Consider the following 17,760-nt stretch of genomic DNA (forward strand, 5'->3'; position numbering starts at 1 on the left):
GACTAATTTTAATATATAAATATTTTATTTTCAAATCAAACAATTTCAGGAAAGAATAATCTAAAGATTGCCTCGAAGATTTAATTAGAATATTCCTCTTAGTAGTACGAAGATGTTGAGATGAAATCAAATGGAGAAATGCAAATATAGAAAGTATAAAGAAAAGACAACACAAAGAAGATATAGAAGAGGAGAAAAGGAAACGAAAAGCTTTGTAGATCCAATCAAAACGTTCCTTTCTTAAACATCCAAAATCAAGATGTTAGTAAGTATTAGTGAGGAATCAATTTATTCAGTTTTGATGAAGCCTTCAATGCTCAAATCTTCTATAGCTATAAATAGCGATCGAGCTAAAGAAGAAAATAATTAGCTAGTGTAAAAAAAGAAGAAAAAATTACGAGATATATAATAAGAGAAAGAAAGAAAAAGAGGTACAAGAGAAAGATTGAGATTACATCATCTATAATTATCATGTAGCTATAAATAATGGTTGTCATAACCCATTGTAATATTTTTTACTTTGTGAAGTTTACTTGTTTAGTTGTGTTATCTTATTTTGAGAGTGATTTCTTTATTATCACGAGAGTTCCTAAACTCAAGGGTAGGTTAAAAAGGTTAATACTTGGAAAAATATGGACTGGTTTGTGTACTTGTATAACCTAGAGATGTTTGTATACTCGTAATTAGGAGAGTTTTGTATATTTGTAACCTAGGAATATTTGTCAACTCATTCTAATTAGATTTTATTTTATTAATGGAACCTCCTAAGTTGTATGCTTAAGGAAGAATTGGATGTAACTTGTGAGTTTCGGTGAACTAGTATAACATATCATTTTATACTTTATCTATTTGTTTTATAGTGTTTCATCTTATTTCATACAAAGAGATTCTAAGGCTCTATTCAAAACCCACTTCTAAAGCCTACTACATCATCATTAACATCCTCTTATCTTTTAGGTTAGCGGGCAATGATCCAAGGGATAAACTTAGACTTCATTTGTTTGTTCCTATGATTAAGATATGACTATGATCTCATTGAAACTCATCGGAGCATTAAAGGGAGGTCCATTATTCAGACAATGCAATGCTATCATGCATAAACTTATTTTGGAAATTTAGATATATTGGAGTTTGAGTTCAACATAATGATCGATTAGGATAAAAAAAATTTAAAACAAATATTGTAGCACTAGAAAGAAAAATTAGATGCATTATAATAATATAAAGACTAGACATGAACAAAATAAAAAAGATCAACATAGTAAAATCCTCCAAACAGTTACCATAGGTAAGGAGGCAAATGTCCCCTTAAATGGAAACAATTGATGGACTACCACTTTTTGTAGCCTTAAACCCTTGGCACGCCAACCTTATTTGGCTTTGTGTTCAATTATAGTTGTTTCTCACAACTACATTCCACTAAGGCATACCAAGTATTATTCTCCCCCTTCTTGTAGTCCCAATGTTGATGTTGTACAAGTTACAATGACCAACCCCTGCAAAAATAATGGACAAAGAGAGAATCATGGTGATACCAATAATAGGAATTTTTGGAGTTAACAAAAATTACTTATTTTGTTAACCAAAATACGTAAATCGAATTGGAGTTTGAAAAAACAAAAAAAAAACTTTTCTTAACCTGATTTCCTCGTATCTTCATAATAGTAAACAGAACCTAAAACCTATGAGATCAACAAACTTGATGATGAGCACCTAACCCGTAACCTCAAAGGAAGTTTCTTCACCTTCCTTCTATTACTTAGATTAGTTTTAAATAAAACCTAGAACTCACACTACAAAAAAATCAGTTAATAGAGGAGGTTATTTAGCAAAGGTTTGTTGGACCTCCACGAATAAATTTAATTAAGGGAGGTTTTTCTAACTTCCATTAAGTTTTAAAGGTTTATTCTGAAAACATTTTAGACTTATTTCAAAATCTCTAAAATACTTTTTTATTTCCCTCAATTTTTTTCATTCATTCCTCTTCCCTTATTCTGAACCCTAATTTTCGATACTCCACGGCCAATGCATCAGAACTCTCCACTATTGAATTTGGCCTCACCACCGTCATTTCTCACCCTAATTCTTCCGCAACTATACCGTAGGACACGCTTCAATCCCCTCATATTTTCGTTTTTTTCTTTTTGTTCCTCGAATATGTATGATGCGAAGATCTCCACAGTTCAGATGCACCTGGTGAGTTTAATGCCTTGCACACTATTTTCGTTTCTGTTGGAATCGATGATAGGGAGAACGTTTTAGTGTCCCTCTTCGGCCTCGTTTGTGTGATGCAGATTTCTAGGGTTAAGGTTTATTCTATTCTCATTCTCCCGCTTCCACATTGATTTTTGTAATTAGTTTCACGGTATGACTTTTCTGAAACGAAGCTCTCAAGTGCGAGTGGGAGTAAGAGGAGGGAAGGGAAAACTCTGGAGGTGTTATGGTTTCGAAACAATGGGTGAGAATTTGTTCGCTCCCAGTGAAACATCTTGCTCCTTTCCCTCCATTTTTTTGCTCACTCTATCTCTCACACTCTTTTACTCCAACTTGTGTGGTGATGATGATGTGTTGTGTGGGGATTATTTATATGCAGTGAGTGTAAAGATGGATGATAAAAGAAAATCAGAAATTGAGGGTGAGTGGGGGTGGCTGGTGGGGCCTAATGATGTTGTGATTTCTTATCTTTTTGGCCGTCCAATCCTTTCAATTCATAATTGGTTTGAAGGAGACTTTGTTGGAAGACTATGATCAGAGCAACAGACAAATGTAGCGTCCTTGCTGGCACGCCTCTAACCACGCACTTGATGGCCCACTGTGCCATTTTTCCGGTGAGTTGCACCTTCATGAGTTGGTGGTGCGCCGCCGAATGAGGAGCTCCGGAAAGTGGGGTCTCGCGGTGGCCATGGTGAAGGAGTTTGAGAAGTAGTGTGGGACCCCAATTGCGAAGCTGAGACAGGTGGCTGATGCCATGGACGTTGAGATGCACGCGGGTCTTGCTTCTGAAGGTGGCAGCAAGCTCAAGATGTTGATTACCTTCGTCGATAATCTCCCTTCTGGGTTTGTTCTCTTCAATCCCACAACCCCTTTTCTCAGGATTTGACTTTTTCTGCTTTGATTACACTCTGCTTTCATGGCTGTTTTTTTTTTTGTTGTTGTTCATGGTGGTGATGGGTTAGTGTGTTCTTGTTTGGTTTTTCATATTGTTTGGATAAACTTCTTCTGATTTAGCTCTTGTATGTATGAGAAGAAAATAATGAGGTGACATAAATTAAGGTAAAATTATCTCAGACATGCTAAATTGGAGTGCTTTTGTTGCTCTGATAAGATGAAATTCTCCCTAAACATTATATAGGAGAAGAAAATAAGGTAATTCTGTGACATTATGGGAGAAATTGGTTCCATTTTTCTTTTTGTGGTGTGTGTTCTAGGCATTCTAAAGGAAATATGGTGAAAGAGGGGGTTTGAATGACTGAGCTTTTCTGTGTTTTTTGATGGATGAAAAAGAATTTTGTCATATGAATTTGTAACTCTTGAAGGTTTCTTCCTTTTCTGATTCATTCTTTACTCTGTTGCATTGTTTACAGAGATGAGAAAGGACTCTTTTATGCGTTAGACCTTGGTGGCACAAACTTCAGAACACTTCGTGTGCAATTAGGTGGGAAAGAGAAAGGTGTTGTGAACCTAGAGTCTGAAGAAGTTTCCATTCCTCCTCATTTGATGACTGGTTCCTCACATGTAAGTCTGTTAAAAATTCTGTCAGAGTAATGAGCCTAACCACTCTCTCTAATATATTAATTATCATGGGATTGCAGGAACTGTTTGATTTCATCGCTGATAAACTTGCAAAGTTTGTTAGTTCTGAGCTTGAAGAGTTTCACCCTGCCCCTGGTAAACAAAGGGAACTGGGTTTTACCTTCTCTTTTCCAGTGAGACAAACATCAATTTCATCTGGGACTCTAATAAAGTGGACCAAGGGTTTCAATATTGAGGATGCGGTAATTCTCGTTACCTTGATTTTGTTATATTCAATTCTATCTTCCTTTTATTGCTATTCTTTCTTATTGTATCTCATTTGTTCTGAGCATGACTGTGGTGCATAATCCAGATACATGCATGAGTATTCTTCTCTGTCAGCATATACACTATTGCTTTTGCGTTATAGTGTTTTAACTTTGGAATTATTATGCTGACCTTTGATGGTTTCCAAATTTATCATACAAACTCTTTTCCAATGAAGAATCCCTTCGAGTTTTCTCTGCACCTCTCTGCTACTCTTTAATTGAGCAGGCTTCTGACAGTTACTATTGTATTGATTCTGTTTGTGATGTTTGTAGGTTGGAGAAGATGTGGTGGGTGAATTAACCAAAGCCTTCGAGAAAATGGAAGTTTACTAAATCTTATTTAGCTATTATCTGGTACAAGTTTACTTTGACATATATTAGTGACAAAGCAATATTCACAAGTCATGCAGAAATTTTAGTCTTGATTTTTATTGGCTGAGATAGACTATTGATTAGGCATTGAAAATGTTGAATCACAGTTACCAAAGTTTACTGCGACGCAAGCAAGGTTACTAATTTGGTTCATTTGACTTTATTGGCCTTTCTTTAGTCATTTTTTAATGTACGTGGGATTTATGGGATCATGAGAGTTAACTGTTATTTTTTTTTTCATAATGTGAATATTTAATTATGGTGCTAAATAAAAAATGGCCTTTGATCTCAAGACCTTAAGGAGTAAGCAAATGCTTTACCACTTAGTTAAACACTATATGTTTTTAAAAGGAATTTTAATATATATATATATATATATATATATATATATATATATATATATATGTATATATGATTTTTGTGTATATTTTTTTCATGAAGTATTTTCTTTTTTAATATTTATATTGTAATTGTTAACACTTTATCACATCATCAATAAAATTAATTTTAGTTCATTTTTGTGTACTTTTCAAATTTATATATTTTATTTATTTTTTATTATAAAAATAATTTTATTAAATTAATAAATTATAAATGCATGTGTGTAATTGTAAATAAAGGAGGTTTCAAATCTCCATAAAAAAATAGTCACCAATAGAAGAGGTTAAAACCCTTAACAAAACAACCTCCACAATATAACCTGGAAATAGAAGAGGTTAAAACCCTCCACAAAACAACCTCTGCAATATAACTCGGATACCAGGGGTCGTCCAAAACCTCTGCAAATAGTCTGTGATGACTCTAATTTTGGAGGTTTAGAAAACCTCCACAAATTAATTTGCAGAGGGTGAAAACCCCCACAGATTGAAAAAATAACCTCCACTAAATAATATTTTTTTTTGTAGTATCATGTTTGTGTTTTGTATTTTGTATGCTTAGTAGAGGCCCCTCCCTTTTGAGGTTTTCACCTTTTTAGAAGAATGAAGGGCAAAGAACAAATTAAATGTGTAAGTAATGAAATGGTTGCATTAGCCAAGAAGGGGGGTTCAAATTGGATTTATAAAACTGTTGGAAAGTTTAAGATCCATTTTCTTTGAATCAGTCAGACCAAGAAATTAAAATGTAAAAGTTACAGGACAGTACGCTTTCAACTGATTAAAAAAATACAACAAGTTAATTTGTTCTTACACTTATGATTCAATAGATTAAAATATGAAACTCACTCAAACATGTTTTTTCAATCATGATGCGTTCCAAACAATATATCCAACTTGATTACATTACCAGGCAATGTAAAAACACATGTACACTTAACAAAGATTAGTTTGCTTGGTTTTATTTAGATTTTACAGATGAACAAGATGAGAGAAATAAGATCACACATTTGGTTTTATATTGGTTCACTCAATCATAGAGCTACATCTAGTTTACCTAGACAACCTAAGTATGGTTTTCAACTATTATTAAAAGTTTTAGACTTTTGAAAAAATCACACACACCAAAATTTGTGAATCCCACAAAAATCTTATCCCCAAGATTGTAAGAATCCCACTTACAAACCTGGAATCACACTAGGAACACTATAAATGCACAAAAACAATAAAACCATATGAAAGCTCTCGCTAGCCAACCAAACATGTGTTCTTCATGCTTCAACCAAGCAAAAATGCCTCCAAGAACAACCAAGATCTTCAATATACTACAACGATTGGAGATTCAGAAAGAAAGAGTTTTTTGGAAGTGTATCACAATTTTTTGCAAAAACTCAAAGTCGTCCCTCATCTCTCTGAAAACCAGCTTATATAGCTTGGTCATAAGTGAACTCAATAAGTTGATTTGTCCGTACAATCTGTTGATTTCACTTGACTTAAGTGAAATCAGTCGATTGAAAAATAATTCAACTGATTTTATACATTCATACCTAAACTATACACAACAAGCCTTTAACCTATTAAAAACCTTTTTGACAGATTGAAAAAGGCACATAAAGACTTAAAATACATCTAACCTATGTCATATAGTCTACGAATATAGTACAACATATAAACTTCATAATCTTTACTTCATTTCCAGATTTAGCAAACAAGAAACTTGTTCATCAATTCATCTTCATCAATTCTTTATAAACCTCATGTGAACTCATGCCCTTACTTCATCAAATCCATGCACCAAGGCCACTTATGCTAACACAATGGTGAGGATTGTTAGTTTTGAAGCTTCCAAGATACACTCACTGACTACATTAAAACTATTACAAGAAAGTATCAAGCTAAGAGATGGAACAACACCTAAGGCTCTTCCAAGACACTTAGCACAATGGCCTTTACACAAAATTATTGATTAAAAGCAATTACAAAGGAAATTAGAAAAAACCAAAACAAACTCTCTTATCCTCTTGTGTTTGCACTCAACAATTTTCTCTCCAAGGATGTGCTTGCTCCTTCCTGTGAGATCTCCTCAAGCCAACCTCTTGGTGTTTTTTCACCCTTTAGCAAGTTTTTCCTTGACTTGTTATGCAAGTCTTGGATCATTTTTGCTTTGGCTTGTCCATCTTGGCAAGTCCATGCCTCATGGGTGGGGAGTTGAAGAAGATCTAAAGGGGTCAAGGGGTTGAACCCATAAACAATTTCAAAAGGGGAGTGAGAAGTAGTGGAGCACACTACTCTATTGTATGCAAACTCTATGTGAGGGAGAAGTTCCTCCCACTCCCTAATGTTTTGGACTATAATGCACCTTAACATTTCTCCCAAAGTCCTATTAACCACCTTGGTTTGACCATCACTTTGGAGTGACAAGTTATAGAAAAGAGAAGTTTGGTTCCAAGCTTCCCCCACAATGTCCTCCAAAAGTGGCTTACGAACTTGGTGTCCCTTCACTCACAATGGTTCAAGGAAAGCCATGTAGTTTAATTTTTTTTTAATTTTTTTTTAATTTTTTTTTTAATTTTTTTTAATTTTTTTTTAATTTTTTTTTAATTTTTTTTAATTTTTTTTAATGTTTTTAATTTCAAAAAAATTGTCCACGTGTCAAGTCACAATTGTGTCACATGTCAATGCTAGTGCCACGTGTCAGTTTTTTATTGTATTATTATATTTTGTTCAATTTAGTCCCGATATTCGTTAATTTTGTTCAATTCAATCCCTATATTCATTATTTTTGTTTAATTTAGTCCTAATTTTTGTTAAAATAGAACCATTTAATTTTTAAAATTGACATTATTATTAGTTATTGTTCTTGCAGAGAACAAATAAGATATGTCAGACACAAGTGCTACCTTACTCTGGTCTGATATCTCCTCAGTAGGCTTCCTCCCGGCCGATACATGTCGCTTTTGGATATCTCAGTGTGACCGATTTGGACCCGAGGAGGGTCACCTGTAGAAAAGACTCTGAAGCTCAAGTCAGCAAAATCTCTTAGAAAGTCAAATCTTGTGATTAGGAGAGTAATGAATGTGTACCTTTAATTCGTGGGGTCCATGCATATATATATATAGATTATTAATTATGTTTGGCCATGTCATGGGATGGGCCCTTGTTTGGGTCATAGATGGGCCTGGACCTTAGCCTAGGTCCCTTAGTTCGATCATTGTGGGCCCTATGAGCCTTACTAGAAATGTTCTAAATTTGTCAAGTTTTTGTTTAGTTTCCCAAAGCTGCCGGCCTAGACCGGTTACTCTTTACCGGCCCAGACTGGTTACTCTTTTAGCGGCTTAGGTCGTTGTTGATCTTTTGGCTGCTTAGGCCGGTTACTTTTATTTGCTCAGCGTATATATGGTGATTGTTATTATTTGCGTCCTTGGTGGTTACATAGACGGGTTCTATGGTTATTTGGATAGGCCGGCTAGGTGTGGTACACCAGTCCCCCAGCCTTTACCAGTATAGATATGATGGTGAAGGATGATAGGTGTTGGCGTGTTTGGCTAGGCCGGCTAGGTGTGGTACACCAGTCCCCCAGCCTTTACCAGTATAGATATGATGATGAAGGATGATAGGTGTTGGCGTGTTTGGCTAGGCTGGCTAGGTGTGGTACACCAGTCCCCCAGCCTTTAAATGTGATGAACAATGTTAAGGCTAAAAATGTGAAGAGGTTTGTGGCAGGTGAAGTGGTTTGTGGCAGGTGAAGAGGTGTTAGAAGTCTAATCCAAAGGGGTTTCGTGCCATCATTTTTTATGCTTCATGACCTTTGGTGTGCCTTGTGACGATTGGAATGGGTCACTAACACAAAAAAGCCTTTTAACGTCCGACATTTTCGACCTTTGACGTCTGCCCAAACACCGACGTCGTATCGGGTGACGTCAAAATAACGTCGGCAAAATAGCAGACGTCACTTGACGTCGGTCCTTTTGGGAGTCCGACGTTATCCAACGTCGTGGCCAGTAATAGCAGACGTCAATTTTTGCACCAGAAAGAGGGAAAAAACTGAGCAATTTAACGTCTGTCAGAGACTGTCAGACGTTAAATAACGTCGGCCCTGCAACAGTCAGACGTTAAATTATGTCGGCCCTGGTACAGTCCGACGTTAAATTACGTCTGTCAGGGCACATCAGACGTCAAACTGCACCATTTTTTAAAAAAAATTTGACTGTTTTTACAATATCCACACACCTGAAAATCAGAAAATTCCCAGAACAATTTCATAAAACTTTCAGCACAATTTTAGAGTTACAGTTATATATAATAGAACTAAAGTTTCAACATATATTCTAAACTAATATAAATAACAACAAACTAAAAGTTTCAACATGAAATTCTTGTACAATAAAGTTTTTAAAACGAGTTCTAATTCATGTGGTATCAACTCCATCTCTCCAATAGATATGCTGCCCATTCTTGTCTTAGTGTGTGGATAATGTCATCTGGTAGAGGTGATGGATTCTTGAATCGCTGAAAAAGTAATACAATTTCATTATGTATGAATATCATTCTTTAAAGTTTGATATGATTTATAATATGTGAAAGATATATATAATTACCTCTATCCATTCATCTTTAATTGCAGCTCGAATGATTGTTCTTATCCAAGACATGACATAATATCCACATTCCCATGAATCTTCTTGCTTGTTACACTGAACATTACAAATAAAATAAACACATCAAAGTCATAAGTTGACATACAGAAATTAATAACTTTAAAATGAATGAGTTCTAACCTTTGGATATATGACTTTAAGTTGTTGGCCTCTAGGTTTACCCACAATTCTAATGAAATTTTGGAAACATAAAACATATATAAGTTTTTATAACTAAGTAGATACATAGGTTAGGATTGAAAAAAAAATAATACTTACTCTTGTAACATGTTTTTAAAAGCTGGTGGAATCTTCCTATGGCATGAACAAAACCATACAACTAGGCATTGTCTTGGAATGATGAGACAAAGTTGCCAATGATACCTACCATCAATCACAAGTACTTAGCCAAAATAATTAATAATACTTCACAAAATATTATTAGCAAAAACACTTACGAATCAATGTATGGCGCAAAGTAGATCTCTCTATTTGACTCAACCATCCATGTTTGCAAATAAAGTTTGATTTGGTCAGGTGAGTTTCCCGAAGGTTGAATTGTTTGAGGTTCAATGAATCCATAGACGGAAGATCGACCTTGGTCCACAATGACTTTGTCCATGTACCTACAAGAAGACAGTTAGGTATAATATTAAAAGGTACCAATTCCTTGCTTTAAATATGAAATACAATAAAAAAATCTTACATGCACCATAGTTGTATGACTGAAATATTTAACATCTTGTCTCCTGTAATGATCTCTAGTGCATCATTCAGGTTTATGTACAATGGGACATGACAATGGAGGCCAAATACTCTTAACTCCCACTCTAGCTATACCGGTCCTCTTTTCAACTTGTGTAATTTCAGAAGCAGCTTTCCTAGAGGATCATCTTCTGCTTCCGCCATTTCATCATCTTCACGTATAACACGTGGACGTCGGACCGACTGTTTTTCAGGACGAGTGGACTGAAATAAAGATTTAGAAAGGTTTGACGTTAAAAGTTTTATAAATTGTAAGATTGAACTACTAAAAACATGATGTCATAATACCTTTGGTGGGCTAAAGTATGGCATGATCAATGCTTTAGGCCAAGCAATAAATGTGCCTAAAGCTTCCCCAACAAATTAGATTTCTGAAGTTGGCACAGGCACTTGGGCATGGGGATCTCGAACTTCATCAATCATCACACGCACATGATGGGGCAATAGAGGAACACCATGGATAGTCTCCCCACCCTGAAGTTGTCGTCCTATGGCCACTACGCGCGGGGGGTCTTCATCAACCAATAGCTCATACTGACTTGTGTAGTCAATATGATCTACACCAGAGCATGAGCCTTTTGTACTCACACGTTGTCCTGTTGGAGCTTGAGTGGGTAATTCCATGTTCTGTTGCTGCATGAACTGAAGCTTTTCTTCAAGTGTTCTTTGTATTTGTTGTTGCTGTTGAAGTTGTTCCATAAAACGTTGCTCCATAATTCCCATGCGTTGGTTGAATCTTTCCTCCATTTGTTGCTCCATCTTCCTCAAGGCCTCTTGACTCAATGATTCATTACTTCTTTGTGGAGGACCAAAGTAATCTCGAAGACCAATGGCACCTCCAACACCACGCACACGTCTTGGGTGCTCTGGCCTTCCAATTGCCGTTGTGAGTATATCGTCCCGACCATGGCCAACAAACGAACCCTGAGTCTCTTGCTCAATTAATTCATCCTACACCACAAAAGAAAGTTTAATCAAAAGGAGAAACATATGAACTATGATAGTCAAATAAGATTTGTACTTACTATTTTTTGAGATATGATTTGAGCTGATTGTGATGTCATTTGCCCATCGGACTTAGTCCGAGCAGCCTTCCACATCTCGTACCTAGGAATTGCATCCACTAGGTCAGGGGACTCAAGTCCCAGAGTCTGTGCACGCGACTTTTTCAATTTTTTCTCCAATAATGCATAACCACCTCGAGAGAGTACATGTGGTGTATCATTAAGCCTTTGTCTTTGTTGGGCTGCTGTCCTTTTTTCTACCACACATAACATTATTTAATAGTTTGAATACAGAAATGTATGACTAGTGTCACTATAAACAAATTTAACAAACAAACCTGCCAGTCTCCAGACTCTCTACATGCACGAAATTGCATCCACTCCTCCTCCGAGATTTTGTACTTCTCACAAGGAGTGTCATGTTGTCTATCTCCAAACACATATAAACGTGTGAGCCTTGCCTTGAAGTCCCTCCATCTGGTGGCTATGTGAGATAAGACTTTCTTTCTAATTCGCTCAGTGTTCGGAGTAATCTCAAATTTGTGCTGTTTAAAACATAAAATATGTTATGTTAACAGTAACATAAAAAAATACTATAGTTGGTTTAAGTAAACATACCACAAGATCCTACCATAGAAGGTTCTTCTCGACCTCCGCGACGTCATCCCAACATGCAATTGCAATAGAAACTTTCGTTTTGGCCAACATTCCTATGTAGCTACGGTACTTTTTTTCCCAAGGGCCACTGGGTTCACTCGATCGAGGATCAATGTGGACCGGCATCCTCTCTCGTCGGTTTGTGACATTCGGCAACCGAGTCACAGATCTACCAGGTCCCTCCTGGTCTGATCCGGAGCTTGTCATACCTGAAACATATCATTAGGAAATGTTAACAATGAAAATATACTCAATTAACCTCTATTATATTAAAACAGGAAGAAAAATAAAAAAAAAGTAAATGTGACAATATTATTAAATAAACACCTATCAAGAAATTGTGTTCTCCCATATGCCTTCATTGTGATCACTTCGAATAGCATGGATGTCATCAGTTACATCATCAACTTTGTCTTGAATGGTTCTTGATGAGAAAGACGTTGTCTCAAGTATGTCTAGACAATCTTCATCATCATTTACGTGCATGTTTCTTCCTTCCAATACAACTGACAATTTCTGATTGGCTGGATCAATGACATAAAAAATTTGTCTTGCTTGACTAGCCATAATAAATGGTTCATTTGTATCACTCATCTTGTTAAGATCCACCAAAGTAAAGCCAAAGTCATCTGTGCTAACACCCGAATTACTATCAACCCATTTACACTTGAAAACTGGCACTCTAAAAGTCACATAATCAACTTCCCATATTTCGTGTATTATTCCAAAGTAACTCATGGATGCTGTAACTGGATTCTTGTCCTTAGAACTGGCAAAATGTACAAATTCAGCTTGAAGTGTAACCCCACTATTTTGAACTCTACTTTTGTCATCTTCCATCTTTGAATAAAAACAATGATTGTTTATGTAGTACCCGCCATATGTAATGACATCATTGTTCGGTCCACGAGCTAGCCTCAATAGAGTTTCAGAAACATTTGGAGTCGCGTAAACCTTTTTCTTAAACCATGATAAGAATGTTTTGTTATGTTCATTAAGTGCCCATTTTTCACTCATTCGTGGATGTGCTGATTTCGTTTCATCAATGTGTTGCGTTATGTAAGGAATGACCTCTACAGTGTTGTTTAAGATGTACAAATGGGCTTGATCAACTAATTTTCTACTAACACTTTGAATCTTCACTCCACGCACACCCTTACCTTCACATTTACCTTCATGTCTAGTCTTAGGAACTCCAATTGGTTCACAACTTGGCATATAACTTGAGCAGAATTCAATGGCTTCTTCTGCAATGTACCGCTCTATAATAGAAGCTTCTGGTCGATATTGATTCTTGACATATCCCTTTAAGATCTTCATGTATCTTTCCACTGGGTACATCCATCTCAAGAAAACTGGCCCACATAATCGAATTTCCCTCACAAGATGAACTATCAAATGAACCATGATATCGAAAAATGAAGGTGGAAAATACATTTCCAATTGACACAATAGTCTAATGGCCTCATTTTCCAAATCGTCTAACACTCGAGGGTCAATAACTTTCTTGCATATGGCATTGAAGAACATACACAAACGTGTTAGAATACCTCTGACAGAAGTAGGTAAGATGGCTCGAAAAGCTACTGGTAAAAGTTGTTGCATCAACACATGACAATCGTGAGACTTTAAACCGACTAACTTTAAATCTTGCATAGAAACAAGGCTACTAATATTTGAAGAGTAACCTTGGGGAACCTTCACACTTCTTAAACACTCACAAAAAATTTGCTTCTCTTTTCTAGAAAGAGTGTGACAAGCTGGAGGCAGGTAGGTTCGTCTTCCAATTGATTGTGCATGTAACTCAGAACGGATGCCCATTTCAGCCAAATCTTGTCGTGCTTTAACTCCATCTTTAGTCTTTCCTTTTACATTTAGTAAAGTCCCGATGACGCTATCACATACATTTTTTTCAACGTGCATCACGTCTATACAATGTCGTACATCAAGTTTACACCAATATGGAAGATTAAAGAAGATTGATCGTTTCTTCCAAATGCTTTTTTCCATGGTCTTTTTCTTTGGATGTTTCCCAAACACAATGTCAATGTTTTCCACTTGGTTGTATATTTCTTCACCATTGCGGGGTCTCGCTACAACTTCATCCTCAGGACTTCCATTAAATGCTTTTTTCATTCTACGATAAGGATGATTTCGAGGAAGAAACTTTCGATGTCTTGTATACACAGTTTTCTGACCGTGCTTCAATTGAATATAACTCGTGTTTTTTTCACAAATGGGACATGCAAAATGACCTTTAACACTGTAACCGCTTAAGTTTCCATATGCTGGAAAATCATTTATGGTGCAAAACAACATTGCACGCAAACAAAACAATTCTTCAGAATATGAATCATACACATCGACACCTTCTTCCCATAATAGTTTCAAATCATCGATCAACGGCTTTAGGTACACATCAATGTCATTTCCAGGTTGTCTAGGACCCGATATCATCATAGACAACATCATATATTTCCTCTTCATGCACAACAAAGGAGATAAATTGTAAATCATCAGCAAAACTGGCCACGAACTATGTTTGCTACTTAAGTTCCCATAAGGATTCATACCATCTGTAGCAAGTCCAAGTCTTAAGTTTCTTGGCTCAGCACCAAATTCTGGATATGTTTCATCAATCTTCTTCCATTGTGGAGAATCAGCTGGGTGTTGAAGAAGATTATCACACTTTCTTCCATCAACGTGCCATTTCAGGTTTTTTGCATCTTCTTTAATGGAAAATAGTCGTTTGAATCTAGGAATTATAGGAAGGTACCACATCACCTTAGCAGGTGGACCATCTTTGTCTTCATCGCCACTATTTCCATCAATTTTCTTTTTAAACCGCGATAAACCACATGTTGGACACGCCTTCAGTGAAGCAAACTCGTCTTTGTATAAAACACAATCATTTGGGCATGCATGTATCTTTTGATATTCCAAACCCATTGGACATAAAACTTTCTTCGCTTCGTAATTACGGATAGGTAACGTGTTATTTTCTGGAAGCATCTCCTTTAACAACTCCAACAATTCTGTGAAACTTGTATCCGTCCATCCATGCCTTGCTTTTAAACTGAATAATTTCAAAGTTGCTGACAGTCGCGTAAAGTTAGTGCATCCTGGGTACAATTGTTCCTCTGAATCGGACTTAAGAGAATCATATAAATGAACTTTTCCAAAATTCTCCTCCCCAACATCACGTACCATATCTTCTAAATGATCATTCATCCAGTCATCTACATAATCTGTTCCTCGTGACGTTGTAGGCTTGTCTAATACTTCTCCATGCCAAGTCCAAAGTGTATAACTTCTCATTATACCAAAGATGAATAGATGATCACGCATTGTTCCTAAGTCATGACGTATTTGATTAAGACAACGAACACAAGGACAAAAATATGTCCCGTTACTTGAGATTGCGTGTTCTTGAACATATTGCAAAAACTCAGAAACCCCCTTTTCATACTCTTCACTTATGCGACGCTCATTCATTCAGCTTCGATCCATACTATATGTTCGTAAAAAACTCAATCAATCTCAAACTTTTAACTCTCACAAGGTGAGGCCCTACCCATTCGAAAAAATTATTTTTCATAATTTGCTAACACATGTACAAATAAGTCAAACATCATAAATTTCACAAAATTTCGACAGCATTTCGCATTGGTCTCTGAAGTACACGAAATGAAAGTGATTAATCATGATCACAATCAAGTATGCATCCAGAGAACAACACAAATTAGCCTCAATCGAAATTTTATGAAATTTATGCGTAAACCTCAATGTACACATTGTAGCAAATTATGAAAAATAATTTTTTCAAACTGTCCAATCGGACAATTCAAGATTTAATACAAACGATTAAAAATTTAATCATTTGTATTAAATCTCAAACGGGAACTAAGTTTCGCTCACTGTATACTATAATATCTAATAATAATATTCAAAAATAAAATGCAATGAGAATTATTTAAAATGCATATATCTAATAATAAATATAATTTTATTTACTAATTTTACAAATATTATTATAAAATTTTAAATAAAATATAAAAATAGGCCAAAAAAATTAACAAAAAAATAGTCTAAGACTAAAACTATAATGACATTTATAAATTAATACAAGTAATTCTATACATACAATGAACAAATATATACATACAATGAAAAACTAACCTCCTCTAATTGAAAGATGAACTTTGAGAGGAAGTCTAGGGTCTCCGCACACTGCTGGCCAAATGGGAACGAAGAGCAAGTGGGACGAATCTCAAAACGCTGCAAATGGGGATGAAAACGGAAAATAATCGGTTCAAAACGCGTAAAATCAACCCATAATTAAACCCCAACAAGTTTGATGGCCAAAACCTTTCGAAACTCACCTGGAGGGGGTCGAAAATGGCGTCGCCGGCGGGAACTCTCGCGAAAACGATGAACAGCGTGAGGGTTCTGCGTTTCGCGCAGAGATAAAGCAAAACTTAACGTCGGGGATGTTATGCCCGACGTTAAGTGACGTCGGGGGTGGGGGGGCCGACGTTAAGTGACGTCTGGCGCGCGCTGGTTCGACGTCCCTTGACGTCTGTCGAGCTGGGGGCCGACGTCCTTTTTTGAGTGACGTCGGGGCGTTTTTGAACAGACGTTAAGTAACGTCTGACGTGGAGCGGGCAGACGTTAAAAATGTCTCATTATTTACAAAAATGCCACTGCGCATTTTTAACGTTGGGCTTTTTTTAGGCAGACGTTATTGGAGTGACGTTAAAGGCCTTTTTTGTGTTAGTGGGTTGTGACTTTTGGTGGGAAGGAGTTGTGGCGTTTGAAATTCATGCTTATAAATGAAGATGTTTTTGAAAGTGTGCGCATGTTGCTTCATTTGTAAAAAATCTGAGATCAGTTACTTTGTGTGCGTTAGGGTTGTCCGATATCTTCCTTATCTCCATTGTCATCCTAAAAAGAATCAGGTATGTCTAGTAGTAGTGATAGGGTTTCCTTGGGTGTATTTGCAGGCGTTTCGGCTGTTGTGTATGGCTTTGTATTTGCAACCGTCTCCACGGGCGTTCCTTTACTTTTTTGTTACGAGGCCGAGAAGTCCAGCGACGTGGTTGTCGCTTATAAGCCGGCCTGGTTTTAACAGAATGGATGCTTTTACCCAATCTTTTAAGCACTTTAAAGATGGGTTCTTTAAAGTGGTGATAAAGCAAGTTGGTCTTTCGCATTTTTACACTACTGACGGCAATACTAAGTTCCCGTTTTTCTGGACCGGCAACCCATAGAGGTATAAGGTGATGGCGAGGGAGGATTTGTTGGTGGTCGACAAGGAGGTGGTGGATGCAGTGATGCTCTTTAGCGATAAGATGCCCACTAAGGGCTTAGTTAGGGTTTATAATTCGGTTCACCCGATTATGGATATTGAAGGTATCTTTTTGTAATTTTGAGTGTTAGTTTATGTTTAAGCGTTCTAACGGTTGTCTGTTGTAAGCTGTAGGTCATATGGCATAGATGGGAAAGAAGAATTTGACACTCTTCCAAGCGTTACGGAAGGAGAAGGCAACTAAGGCTAGAGCCGCTGGGAGCACTTAGGTCCCCAACTTCCAAGAGTCGCTAGTAGACATGCATGTGCACGGTGGAACGAAGAGGAGGGCAGAGTTGTCGGCCAGGCCCGGTAAAGGAAAGGATGTGAAGAAAGTGCGGGCCGCCTTGATGGGGCCGTGGTCGTCAAGCGGAGGCAAAGGATCGGAGGCTGGCTTGATTGAGCTTCCGGAGACAATTGTACAAAAAGATATCAAGATCAATATGCTAGAATCGTTGATTGATTCAATTGATAATATGAAGGCTAATGCTTTAGTGAAGGCTATGGTTGAGTTTAGCAGCAAAACGCTGATACTGAGCAGCG

General features: G+C 36.7%; 2 protein-coding genes and 1 pseudogene across 6 annotated transcripts; 1 reads left to right on the plus strand and 2 right to left on the minus strand.

The window, feature by feature from the left end:
* The first annotated feature begins 1,837 nt into the window (after positions 1-1,837).
* On the plus strand, positions 1,838-4,586 carry LOC114181079 (hexokinase-1-like). 5 transcript variants are annotated; one of them, XM_028067413.2, is made up of 6 exons: positions 1,838-2,196; positions 2,359-2,458; positions 2,594-3,057; positions 3,585-3,735; positions 3,813-3,995; positions 4,335-4,586. In XM_028067413.2, the coding sequence occupies exons 3-6, from the start codon at positions 2,969-2,971 to the stop codon at positions 4,392-4,394; spliced, it is 483 nt and encodes a 160-aa protein (XP_027923214.1). In that variant the 5' UTR covers positions 1,838-2,196; positions 2,359-2,458; positions 2,594-2,968; the 3' UTR covers positions 4,395-4,586. The 5 variants fall into 5 exon arrangements, with proteins under 5 accessions (XP_027923214.1, XP_085528325.1, XP_027923216.1 ...); XM_085672199.1 differs by having other exon boundaries at positions 1,838-2,458; XM_028067415.2 differs by lacking the exon at positions 2,359-2,458.
* A 4,629-nt stretch (positions 4,587-9,215) lies between these two features.
* Positions 9,216-12,077, minus strand: LOC146886838 (uncharacterized; annotated as a pseudogene).
* On the minus strand, positions 12,078-15,386 carry LOC146886839 (uncharacterized). Its single transcript, XM_085672270.1, has one exon. The coding sequence runs from the start codon at positions 15,363-15,365 to the stop codon at positions 12,201-12,203; it is 3,165 nt and encodes a 1,054-aa protein (XP_085528396.1). The 5' UTR covers positions 15,366-15,386; the 3' UTR covers positions 12,078-12,200.
* Between the last annotated feature and the right edge of the window lie 2,374 nt (positions 15,387-17,760).

The sequence above is a fragment of the Vigna unguiculata genome, chromosome 4 (assembly GCF_037176805.1).
Source record: "Vigna unguiculata cultivar grain cowpea cultivar isolate G323 ecotype 2 chromosome 4, ASM3717680v1, whole genome shotgun sequence".
Taxonomy (NCBI): Eukaryota; Viridiplantae; Streptophyta; class Magnoliopsida; order Fabales; family Fabaceae; genus Vigna; species Vigna unguiculata.

Excerpts from the sequence above, each read along its gene's own strand:
- LOC114181079 (XM_085672197.1), top strand. The coding sequence starts at position 2,969 with ATGGACGTTGAGATGCACGCGGGTCTTGCTTCTGAAGGTGGCAGCAAG. Across the intron at positions 3,736-3,812 it reads TGATGACTGGTTCCTCACAT|GAACTGTTTGATTTCATCGC; the intron begins GTAAGTCTGTTA and ends ATGGGATTGCAG. Across the intron at positions 3,996-4,334 it reads GTTTCAATATTGAGGATGCG|GTTGGAGAAGATGTGGTGGG; the intron begins GTAATTCTCGTT and ends TGATGTTTGTAG.
- LOC146886839 (XM_085672270.1), bottom strand. The coding sequence starts at position 15,365 with ATGAATGAGCGTCGCATAAGTGAAGAGTATGAAAAGGGGGTTTCTGAG.